This window comes from Mustela erminea, chromosome 9 (assembly GCF_009829155.1).
Source record: "Mustela erminea isolate mMusErm1 chromosome 9, mMusErm1.Pri, whole genome shotgun sequence".
Classification (NCBI taxonomy): Eukaryota; Metazoa; Chordata; class Mammalia; order Carnivora; family Mustelidae; genus Mustela; species Mustela erminea.
The window spans coordinates 7,494,691-7,507,216 of NC_045622.1; the positions used below are offsets into that span (position 1 = coordinate 7,494,691).

General features: G+C 38.3%; 1 protein-coding gene across 5 annotated transcripts in view; it reads right to left on the reverse strand.

The window, feature by feature from the left end:
* ARHGAP20 (Rho GTPase activating protein 20) overlaps nucleotides 1–12,526 on the reverse strand; it is a 128,570-nt gene that overhangs the window by 46,741 nt on the left and 69,303 nt on the right. For all 5 annotated transcript variants that reach the window (XM_032356729.1, XM_032356725.1, XM_032356726.1 and 2 more), the window contains one exon: nucleotides 2,397–2,561. In XM_032356729.1, coding sequence (XP_032212620.1) covers nucleotides 2,397–2,561 — 165 coding nt within the window. The remainder of the gene's footprint in view (nucleotides 1–2,396; nucleotides 2,562–12,526) is intronic.

The following is a 12,526-nucleotide window of genomic DNA, read 5'->3' on the forward strand; positions in this document are numbered from 1 at the left end:
GTCTCTTTCTGCCAAATGAATAAATAAAATCTTTAAAAAAATTAAGAACAGAAATATTATATAATCCAGAAATCCCACTTCTGGGATTTATTAAAGAACTGAAATACTAAGGGCACCTGGGTGGCTCAGTGGGCTAAAGCCTCTGCCTTCGGCTCAGGTCATGATCCCAGGCCTAGGATCGAGCCCCGCATCGGGTTCTCTGCTCAGCGAGGAGCCTGCTTCCCTCTCTCAATCTGCCTGCCTCTCTGCCTACTTGTGATCTCTGTCTGTCAAATAAATAAATAAACAAATCTTTAAAAAATTTTAAAAAAGAACTGAAATACTGTTTCTTATTAGTTAAGAACTTCTACTCATTGCACAAGACTATACTGTTATAAAAGAAAACAAATACTTCCTGTGGAGGAATTTTCTGTGAAGTCCTTTGGAAAAGGGGTAACAGAGACAGCAGATTTTGAAGTAAGATGGACCCATGTTCAAATGTGGGCTCAACTAATGACTACCTTTGGGATCTTAGTCAAATAATTTAACTTCTCTGAGTATCAATTTCTTCTGTAACAAGAGAAAAACAGTATCGGCCTGATAGAACAGCTATGCAGGTTAGTCTCTAGAAAAATACTTAAAATACAATAAGATCCAAATAACTGTGAGGTCTTTACCATTATTCACCCCAGTCATACTAAATTTATACTGCTTTGCAAAATTAGAATTTAGCTGTGGCCATGTCTTATTTATGGCATGGTATAACTTAGGTGTGTGAGTGAAAATAGCCGAAAAAAGTATTTACTATTCTCTAGTGATTAAAAATCCCTTTGATGGTACTGGATTTATTAAAAATACTTTTATCTTCTACTGGGTTTGATAAACCATGAGAGTGGGGGGATGGAACAAGGAGCAACCACCATGTTCTAAGCAGAGAGTTAAATACACAGGCATTTAGTACTGAGAGGAAAGTAAATTCTTTTGGTTACCTCTCAAGTATATTCCAAATATGTGTGTCTCCTTCACTGAACTGCCCCTTCCCCAGATAAAGCCCTCATTGTGTTTCACTGGGACTACTCTACCCTCCTGCCCAATCTCCTTGCTTCTCTACTCTTGCCTACTCTCTTATCCATTACCTCTCAGAGCAAGAAACAAGATCTTAAAAATATGAACTGCATTACAGTACTCCCCTAATTAAAATCTCTTTGAATAAAATCCCAACTCCTTAACATAGCCTCTGCTGTATTTGGCCTCCAAGACGGCCCCCAGCGATCTCTGCTTCCTGATATTTGCACCCTTGCATAGTTGTCTTCCCTGCTGCACTAAGGCTGGTCCGTGTGGCCAATAGCATATGTCAGAAATGATGGTACGCCGCCTGCAAAATCAGGTTACGAAGGGCTGTGGCTTCTGTCTGGGGTGTTCTCTCGCCTGCCTATGCTCCATCTCACATTCTTGGATCTTCCAGTTTGGAGGAAGCAATCCCATGTTATGAGCAGCCCTGGGAAGACACCCCTCTGGGGAGGAGCCACCAGGTCTGGCCAACAGCCAGGGAGGACGGAGGCCTGCCAGCATCCACATGGGGGAGCAGAGAGGCGGATTCGCAAGCGTCAGTCAAGCTGTAAGATGATTACAACCCGGTCAACAGCTTGACTGCAGCCTCACGAGCAGTCAGAACCACGGCAAAGCCACTTCTCAGCATGAGATTCCTCCGTACGGATGCATGTTCCTGTGTATGAGATGTTTGCAGTTATAAACTGTGGTTTTGGGGTAATTTGTTACATGGGAATAGATTACACAGCTGACAAGGTCCTGGTAACCTGAAACTTGTCTATTTCTCCAACCTCAATTCATATTCCTCTCCTGCTCATTATGCTCCAGTTACAGAAGCTTTCCTTTAGCTCCTTCAAAGGACCAAGCTTTCCTACCACCTTTGGGTCTGCTCTTCCCTCTGCCTAGAATGCTCACCCTCTTAATATCTGAATGGCTGGTTGCTTTTCAGTCTTCAATGATTTTTCCTCCTCAACTATGGCTACCTAACATATATCTCATATTTTATTTCACTCTGCCCCCAATTTTCTTCATAGCACTAATCACAATCTGTAATTTCTCCCACATGTTAAAATAAAGAGGCCAAAAAAGCAGGGACAATACCCATCACATCCTGTACTGTATCCCCTGTATGTATTCAGAACATGGCCAGAGTGGGACCTAAATGAACACTTATTGAATGAAAAAACAACCGAAACTTTTTTTATTTTTGCAAAAATAAAACAAAACAAAACTATTAAACTTACTTCAGATACTAGTTATGGTAACAGAGGCCAGACATTCTTTACAGTAAGCACTGAGCAGAAGGGTTATCTTTGTTAGTGGGAATGCAATTTTATAAACTGGGAGAGGGTTTACAGTATACTTACTTGATTTTGGCCACAACAAACAGATCATTGAACAGGAAAAGATGCCGCTCCTGCCTCTGCAGGCCTCTTTTGAGTTCTACCCGGCCATCAATTAGCAGAGTCCTACTGGAGCACACAAATGAGGACAGAAATGTACATGTATCCACACTGGCAGAAGGACTTTCCCTGTAACAGATGAAACACAACAGATTTTTAGTCAAATGATCAAATATAGGATCGAGTTCTATAAAATTATAGCTTCTAGTTGGCCAAGAAATATAAAGCTCTCTGTATCTTTTTTAATGCAATGGCATAGTTTCCTAATTGGTACCTCAGTCTTTCTCTACACTGTGGTCTTTTACATCTCATTATGAAAATTTTCAAACACAGAACCAAGTTGTACGTTTTATAATAAACACATGTATACCCCAACCTGGATTTTACCATTAAAATTTCACTGCACTCGCTTTATCATATATGCATCCAACTATCTGTCCTTCTATCTATTCAATAATCCATTCCAATTTTGGCATTTCAGTGTAAACTGTATATAGCAGTTCATTTCGCCTTAAATACTTTGCCATGAACATCATTAACTAAAGTTCAATATTTGCTTATAATTTAAAAAAATGAGTGTACAATGAAATGCAGAAATCTTAGGTGTATATTCACTGAGTTTTAACAAATACTTTACCTGCACAGTCTTAAACTTTATCAAACTAGGAACATTATCATCACACCAAAGTATTTCCTCTTGTCCCTTCTCAGTTGTGTATTTTAGCTGAAGATGGCTTCTAAGTATTGGCTCTGGGTTGTTTATTTCGTCCATCACTGGCTGAGATCAACAGCTCAAAAGTATATTGGAAGGGGAGATGAACCATGAAAGACTATGGACTCTGAAAAACAACCTGAGGGTTCTGAAGGGGCGGGGGGTGGGAGGTTGGGGGAGCCAGGTGGTGGGTATTATGGAGGGCACGTATTGCATGGAGCACTGGGTGTAGTGCAAAAACAATGAATTCTGTTACGCTGAAAAGAAATTAAAAAAAAAAAAGTATATTGGCCCCAAACTTATATTTTTACTCTCCCGATTATTTAAAAAAAATAGCTGAGCAGATTTTTAGCCATTTGTAGCTGGATTGTTTTGCATATGCCCCATAACTATTCCCGGTCTAGCCTTGATAAGATAGAGCCTAGTGATGATAAGACTTCTAGTCAATGCTGCCCATCAGAGTTCTCCAACCCAGAGATTCCCCATGGTGCTACTGAACTCTATCCTGTAGACCTATGAGCTCCAGGGATACCCTCTCTAATCCTTCTCACCTCAGGAGTTCCCTTGCCCTCTTCCCCTTCTGGTTGGTGGTCCTTTGACCACAAGCCTCAAGATGGTCTCATGCCATGAGGGAATTCCTTTCTCCTGCAACCCTGCCCAATGATGTCTTTTTCCTTGTTCAATCCCTAAATCCCTCAATATTCCTTACAATAGTCAATCCCCATCCCATCATCCTTAAGGCAACCACTATTCTGACCTTTTTTCCACTGAAGTCTAGTTTTGCCTGTTCTACAATTTCACATAAGTGGAGCTGCCATATGTACTTCTTTGTGGAAGCTATTTTTTAGTCAGTATTTATCAGTAATCCATTTCTTTTCTTTTTTTTTAAATATTTTATTTATTTATTCGACAGAGAGATCACAAGTAGGCAGAGAGGCAGGCAGAGAGAGAGGAAGAGAAGCAGGCCCCCTGCCGAGCAGAGAGCCCGATGCGGGGCTCGATCCCAGGACCCTGGGATCATGACCTGAGCTGAAGGCAGAGGCTTTAACCCACTGAGCCACCCAGGTGCCCCTCAGTAATCCATTTCTTTATGCTGCTGAATAGTATTCCACTACATAAATATATCAAACTTGATATATTTATCAAATGTTTATTCATTCTCCTATTGATGGACCTGGGCTCTTTCTAGTTTTAAGCTATTATGAATAAAACAACTACAAATATTGTACTGGTCTTTTTGTGACCTATGTTTTAACTTCTCTTAAATAAGTATCTAAGAATGGAACTGTTGGATCACAGAGTAGGTAGATGTTTAATTTAAAAAAAAACCCTGCCAGTTAGTTTTCTAAAGTGGTTGTACCAATTTTTATTCCCAACAATATTGCGGGACAGTGTCAGTTGCTCATAACCTTGCCAACACTTGGTGTTGTTAGTCTTTTAAATTTTGACCATTCCCATGGTTATATGGTAACATCTCATTACGATTTTAATTTATACTTCTCTGATGACTAATGATGTTGAACACTCTTGTCCTCTTTGGTCGTTTGTATAACTTCATTTGTGAATCATCTTAAAATCTTTTGCCTATGTAGAACAATTGGTTATATATCTTTTCACATGTATCTTGCTGAAGTTTGAGAACCACTGCTGTCCAAGACTCTATAACATCTTCTGGTCTAACATTCTAAAAGTCTACAACTCTGTATTCGAAGTGAGCGGAAATAGCATGTATTTCTACTTCAGGTAAGGTGAACTTCTGAGAGCTGTTCTATCACTTCCTGTAGTTTTGGGCTATAGTTACCTCTCCAAGGAAGTGAATTCCATTATGCTCACTAATTACTAATTAAGCACATACTATGCATAATTTAAAGAGATGTGTAAGTTAGGAACAATGACAGGAAACCGGAGTCCTTGAAAGAAAAGGGAGTTCCTCTGTTTAATACTGCATATTAAAAGTAGGTAGTGAGAGCAATGGCCACGGTTGTCAAACTGTGGAAAGAACCAAGATGCCCTTCAATGGACGAATGGATAAGGAAGATGTGGTCCATACACTATGGAGTGTTATGTTTCCATCAGAAAGGATGAATAGCCAACTTTTGTAGCAACATGGACGGGACTGGAAGAGATTATGCTGAGTGAAATAAGTCAAGCAGAGAAAGTCAATTATCATATGGTTTCACTTATTTGTGGAGCATAACAAATAACCTGGAGGACATGGGGAGATGGAGAGGAGAAGGGAGTTGAGGGAAATTGGAAGGGGAGGAGAACCATGAGAGACTACGGACACTGAAAAACAACCTGAGGGTTTTGAAGGGGCGGGGGTGGGAGGTTGGGGGAACCAGGTGGTGGGTATTGGGGAGGGCACGTATTGCATGGAACACTGGGTGAGGTGCAAAAACAACGAATACTGTTACACTGAAAAGAAATTAAAAAAAAAAAGTCTAAAAAAAAAAGTAGGCAGTGAGAAAATGCCCATCATAGAGAAAAATCATTTCTATTTCAAATTCTTTGGGGATGGGGAGTGAGAGGAGGCAAAATGGCATCTTCTTTATGTAGTGATTTTCAAATTTATAGAAAAAAAGAATAAAATTTCACTTGCAGTTATGAAAATTGAGCAAGGACAAGGCTAGCAAGCAATGAGTATATGAAGGAATGGTTAACACAGATAGTATCTTACACAGCTTTAGTTTCTCCATCTCCAGACAGAAAAGCTTTTGCAAAGAGAAAAGTCATCTTTTGCATTTTAGTTTTAGGTTCATTAAGTAAATGCTTTTTATTATAATTATAAACCATCAGATAGGGGCAGCTGGGTGGCTCAGTCAGTTAAGTGTCTGCCTTGAGCTCAGGTCATGATCTCAGGGTCCTGGAATCAAGTCCCGCATTACGCTCCCTGCTCAGCGGGGAGCCTGCTTCTCCCTCTGCCTCTGCCACTCCCTCTGCACTTTTTGTCTCTCTCTCTCACACACACTCTCTCTCTCTCAAATAAATTTTATTTTAAATAAACCATCAGAGAGCAGTATGGCTTAAAATACGGATCCTCAAACTATTACTCAAAGGTTGCAACGCTAAGTAGTTCAGGCTTTGTGGGCCATCTGGTCTCTTCTGTCAACTACTCAGCTCTGTTGCTGTGTCTCAAAATCAGCCACAGATCATACCTAAATGAACAGGTGTGGCTGTGAGCCAATCAAACTTTATTTGCAAAAACAGGCTGCTTGTCTGGGTCATCGTTTCATGACCCCTGGTTTAAACAATAGTTCTATATCATTTAAATGCTCATAAATAAAGGCTAATCTGAAACAATTAGGGAATTAGAATTTTTTGTTTGTTTGGGGCTAGTGTAGGCCCAAATTTAATTAAGTTATTGTTTAAAAAAGATATTTTGCATTTTAAAACAACTCCAAAGGATTTTCATACATAATAACTCATTTTCTACCTCATAATAATATTTTCAAATAAGATTTGATGGTGGTGTGGGGGAGAATCCACAATGAAGTTAAAATATTTCTTTTTCAGGGGCACCTGGGTGGCTCAGTGGGTTAAGCCTCTGCCTTCGGCTCAGGTCATGATCCCAGGGTACTGGGATCGAGCCCCACATCAGGCTTTCTGCTCAGCAGGGAGCCTGCTTCCCCCCTGTCTCTCTGCCTACTTGTGACCTCTGTCAAATAAATAAAAAAATTAAAAAAAAATTTCTTTTTCAGTGTGGATTTATCAATGTACAAGTCTGCAGTTTGTCATTTTGAAGATCCACATGTAAGTATGGCAAGAGATACCTCACGACTTTAGCAAGCTAAGCATTGGTTAAAGAAAAAAAAAATATAACCAATATTTATGCAGTAGTCTGGAGTAAAGATAAACATCTCAGGACTCACATAATTTAAAATGAAAAAAATCTGTCCTAGAAGGAAACAAAAGTACAAATAACCTTTGTGTTTTTAAAACTACAATCTTAATCAGTGTTTCCTACTTAAAAATGTATTTCTCAATTATGTGACTCTGAAGTGTTTATTTTTATTCTGAGTGTAATGTAGATGTGTTTATTTTAGTCTTTTAGAGTATGGAAATGTGGAGAAGGGCAAGATTGTAACCTTCTATTTAGCCTCTTAATATAGCCTGATTAGCATTTACAAGTTATAATTAACAGAGCTCTAAAACGATCTAACAAATACAAGCTGAGTCTAAGTATTAACCTGCTGCCAGCTTCTTATATATTAACATTCCATTTTCTTTTTTTTTTTTTTTGAATTTTTTATTTTTTTATTATTTATTTATTTATATTTATTTATTTATTTTTTATTTTTTATTTCCAGCATAACAGTATTCATTATTTTTGCACCACACCCCGTGCTCCATGCAATCCGTGCCCTCTATAATACCCACCACCTGGTACCCCAACCTCCCACCCCCCGTCCCTTCAAAACCCTCAGATTGTTTTTCAGAGTCCATAGTCTCTCATGGTTCACCTCCCCTTCCAATTTCCCCCAACTCCCTTCTCCACTCTAAGTCCCCATGTCCTCCATGCTATTTGTTATGCTCCACAAATAAGTGAAACCATATGATAATTGACTCTCTCTGCTTGACTTATTTCACTCAGCATTCAAATAGGTTTGTGAAGCCATTTCTAAAAGGCAAAAAGGAATTTTAGAAACTTAGTAATTTTTTACTAAAATTAGACAATAGCTTTCATGAAACTTGGCCACAGTAATACCTCTTAATATTTATTACTAAGTCTCACTTAGTAACTGACACAGACACTGTAAAAGCGAGTTTACTTTTAGGTACAGTTTTAGAGGTGGTGTTCCTTCATCTTAAATCACAGAAAAAAAGAAACTAAAATTCAGAATACATTTTGAAAACTTCTCTGTTTATAAGTGATAATTAATTACTAATTATGATGGGAAGTACTAGGTAGGATCTTGATAACCTCAAAGTCTAGCACATGGTCACCACTCATCCCAAATATCATCTCTTCCATAAAATTTTTCTTTCAATAGAACTCTGATTGGTATCTCTTATCTGATATCTAGCACTTAGATCCAGACTGGTACCTCTGAAATATTTTAATTCAACATGTATTGAGTCTATAATAATAAATTAATTCTTTGCTATAGTGATAAGGGTTGCCTTTGATGTGTGCCTGCCATGTACCAGGTGCTGGAGACAGTCTGGTCCTTAGTGTCAAGAAGTTAGTGTGACAGGTGTATCAGACAAGCAAAACGATGACAAACAAGTGAGTTAAGTGCAGTAGGATAACTTCAGAGAGGGGCAATAGTAGGAGCCCGTATCTGTGACTGGGTTGGGTAGAATAGCTTCTTGGAGGAATCAGAGTCTTAAAGGTTGGGCTGACCACTGAAGACTGAGGGCAGTCTGAGTAGAAGAGTACAGCGAACATGCCTGGTGTGCTGCAGCAACTGTGGGGGGTTCAGAAAGACTGGAGGGACAAAGGCCTGAGCAGGGGAGCAGCACGTGAGGAAGGGGCCGTATTATGGCTGTTTTTCCCATCACATTCAGACTTTATGTGAAAGTACTACCAGATTTTAAGCAAGACAGGGTGTTTTGTAATTTGGAGAAGAAAATAGATGAGGGCAAGCTTAGAGGAAAAGAGACCTTTAGGAATTTACTGTAATAATCTTAGGCAAGAAAGGTCACGAACCTGAGCTGGCAGTGAGAAAAGGACACAAGATACAGAGGAAAAAAACTACCAGAGAGCAAAAATACAAACTATGAAAATTTGCAAACTGATTAGTTATGGGTTGAGATAAGAGATAGAACTAAGAAAAAGGATATAAACTCAGGGTCCAACCTTTATTTATTTACTTTTACGTTTCATCCAACACATATCTGCTAAACAGATAATGGGGTAAGCAACTTAGATTTATCCTCTACTCTTGTGAAACTGAGTCCAGCTCTACTGTCAGCTATGGTTCTTGACATTACCCACCGTTTTTGCTCCATTTGTAGCAGAGGTTGAAAACCACAGGCCACAATCATTTTATTTAGCCCACCCAGAGGTTTCAAAAACATTTGGTTTTGAACATCCGATTCACTACATTTCCCCTCTTACCATTTTTTTTTCTGTTTACTGCACCTCCCAGGGACCTGAAAGAATTTAAGTCTGTGATTCAAGCCTTAGTGTTACTGTCTTTTAATTTTTTTTAGTATCATTATAAAATATATATAAAATAAAATTTGCCACTTGAACAATTATAAAAGTGTAATTCAGTGGTATTTAGTATATTCACAGTGTTGTGCAACCATCACCACTGTCTAGTCCCCAATAGTCTCACCATCCCTAAGGGAATACCTGTACCTGTTAAGTAGGTACTACCTGTTGCCCACTCTCCCCAGTCCCTGGCAGCGACAAACTTCTTCCTGTCTCTATGGATTCATCTATTCCAGATATTTCAGATCCCATCATATGTGGCCTTTTGTGTCTGGTTCCTTCACCTGGCATGTTTTTGAGGTTCATCCATATTGTAGAATCTATCAGAAATTCATTCCTTTTCATTGCTGAATAATATTCCATAGTTTGGATGGACCACATTTGTTGATCCATTCATTAGTTGATGGTCATTTGGGCTTTTCTACCTTATGACTCTTGTGAATGGTGATGCTTTAAAAATTCATGTACATATTTTATTTGAACATTTTTTTAAAGTATATACTCAGGAATGGAATATCTGGATCATACAGTAATTCTATGTTTAAGTTAATAAGAAACTGCCAAACTCTTTTCCACAGTGGCTATATGATTACACATTCCCATCAGCAATGTATGAGGGCCCATACTTTTGACCCTTCTCTCTTTGGTCTCCACATATAATCACATTTTATCTTTTAAGGATATTCAAAATTAAAAATAAAATCTCCTTGAGTCTAGACACTCTCAACCTCTCTTATGGTTTGTAAAATTCCTGACTGGACTCTACTTCCTTGCTCTCCCTTCTTCAATCTGTACTATTCATTTCTTCCTTCTATTTCATCAATCTCCCTTATGCACATTGTCAGTGATTGGGGCATGTGCACTGTTTGAAGAGTCAGCCCAACTTATTAACCTAGTTTTCAAGTTCTAACACCTGTTTTAACCTAACTGGTTGATGAAATCTCAGATTGGACTTCTCCATACTACCTGTGTAGAGGTAAAACTTGTGAGTCTTAAGAGAGTTAGTTCAGGAGTAATTTAGAACAAAAAGAGAGGACTACTGAAATGAAGCCCCAAACCCACTAACAACATCAAAATTTTATCTTATTCAGCAATAAAAATTTGTCAATTAGATATTCATCTCAAACAGTCAACACTAAAAACACAGTTTCAGAAAATCTAGTCTAAAGCAATTATCTGTCTTATTGACAGAATAAAATATGGAAAGCTTGTTACTACATTTCAACAGTTTTTATTCAGAAAAAAATCACATTCAAATTACTGAAGAAAATTTGAATTTTCTTCATACATCACATTATCACGTGATGTGGCTATATGCAATTTGTGCTACCGTGTCCACCCAAATTCACATCCGTGCTGCACCCTGTAGCTCTTATTACACAGTCTGAACCCTGACTTTGTTGTAGAAGAGAGCCTAGTGATGATGTGGATAATCAAGATCAAAGTGAACAAAGTTAGGATAAGGGTTTGTAGAGTACACAGAAAAATGGTTGGATAAACAGTGTGAGCAAAGCCTTAAAGCAAGAAATACAAAAAGGAGAACTTTTAAATTATCAAAATTCTGATCAGAACAGGCAGCATAAGTGATATAATGAGACCAACAATCTTATGTCAACAATGCTAATATTTAAAGAACCAGGAAAACATAAACATTACAAAAGCAAAGACACAACAGCAGTACGGAAGAAGGGAGTGGAGGACGTGGAAGGACACTGATAAACACTTATGCTAACAACACACAATCATACACAAAGAGATATTACTTCCAAAAAAGGGACCAAACTACATAACTTCTTTATGACCTTTATACAGAAGTTGCTCAGCAATGGCTATTAGGAATTCACTTAGTTGACTGTTACCTTTGCTGTGCAGAAACTTTTGATCTTGAGGAAGTCCCAAAAGTTCATCTTCGCTTTTGTTTGCTTTGCCTTTGGAGACATATCTTGAAAGAAATTGCTGTGGCTGATATCGAAGAGGTTATTGCCTATGTTCTCCTCTAGGATTCTGATGGATTCCTATCTCATGTTGAGGTCTTTTATCCATTTTGAGTTTATCTTTGTGTATGGTGTAAGAGAATGGTCAAGTTTCATTCTTCTACATATAGCTGTCCAGTTTCCCCATCACCATTTATTGAAGAGACTGTCTTTTTTCCACTGTATATTTTTTCCTGTTTTGTCAAAGATTATTTGCCCATAGAGTTGGGGGTCCATATCTGGGCTCTCTACTCTGTTCCACTAGTCTATGTGTCTGTTTTTATGCCAGTACCATGCTGTCTTGGTGATCACAGCTTTGTAGTAAATCTTGAAATCAGGTAACATGATGCCCCCAATTTTATTTTTGTTTTTCAACATTTCCTTAGAAATTCAGGGTCTCTTCTGATTCCATACAAATTTTAGGATTATTTGCTCCAGCTCTTTGAAAAATACCGGTGGAATTTTGATCGGAATGGCATTAAAAGTATAGATTGCTCTAGGTAGTATAGACATTTTAACAATGTTTATTCTTCTGATCCAAGAGCATGGAATAGTCTTCCATCTTTTTGTGTCTTCTTCAATTTCTTTCATGAGTGTTCTGTAGTTCCTCGAGTACAGATCCTTTACCTCTTTGGTTAGGTTTATTTAATGTATCTTATGGTTCTTGGTGCTATAGTAAATGGAATCGATTCTCTAATTTCCCTTTCTGTATTTTCATTGTTAGTGTATAAGAAAGCCATTGATTTCTGTACATTGACTTTGCATCCTGCCACATTACTGAATTGCTGTATGAGTTCTAGTAGTTTGAGGGTGGAGTCTTTTGGGTTTTCCATATAAAGAATCATGTCATCTGTGAAGAGAGAGAGTTTGACTTCTTCATTGCCAATTTGGATAAATTTTTTTTCTCTTTGCTGTCTGATTGCTGTTGCTAGGACTTCTAATACTATGTTGAACAAGAGTGATGAGAGTAGGCATCCTTGTCGTGTTCCTGATCTCAACGGGAAGGCTGCAAACTTTTTCCCATTGAGGATGATATTTGCTCTGGGTCTTTCATAGATAGATTTTTGAAGTTCAGGAATGTTCCCTATACTTTGAAGTGTTTTAATCAGGAACGGATGCTGGATTTTGTCAAATGCTTTTTCTGCATCAATTGAGCGGACCATGTCTCCAAAGGCAAAGGAAACAAAAGTGAAGATGAACTTTTGGGACTTCATCAAGATCAAAAGCTTCTGCACAGCAAAGGAAACAG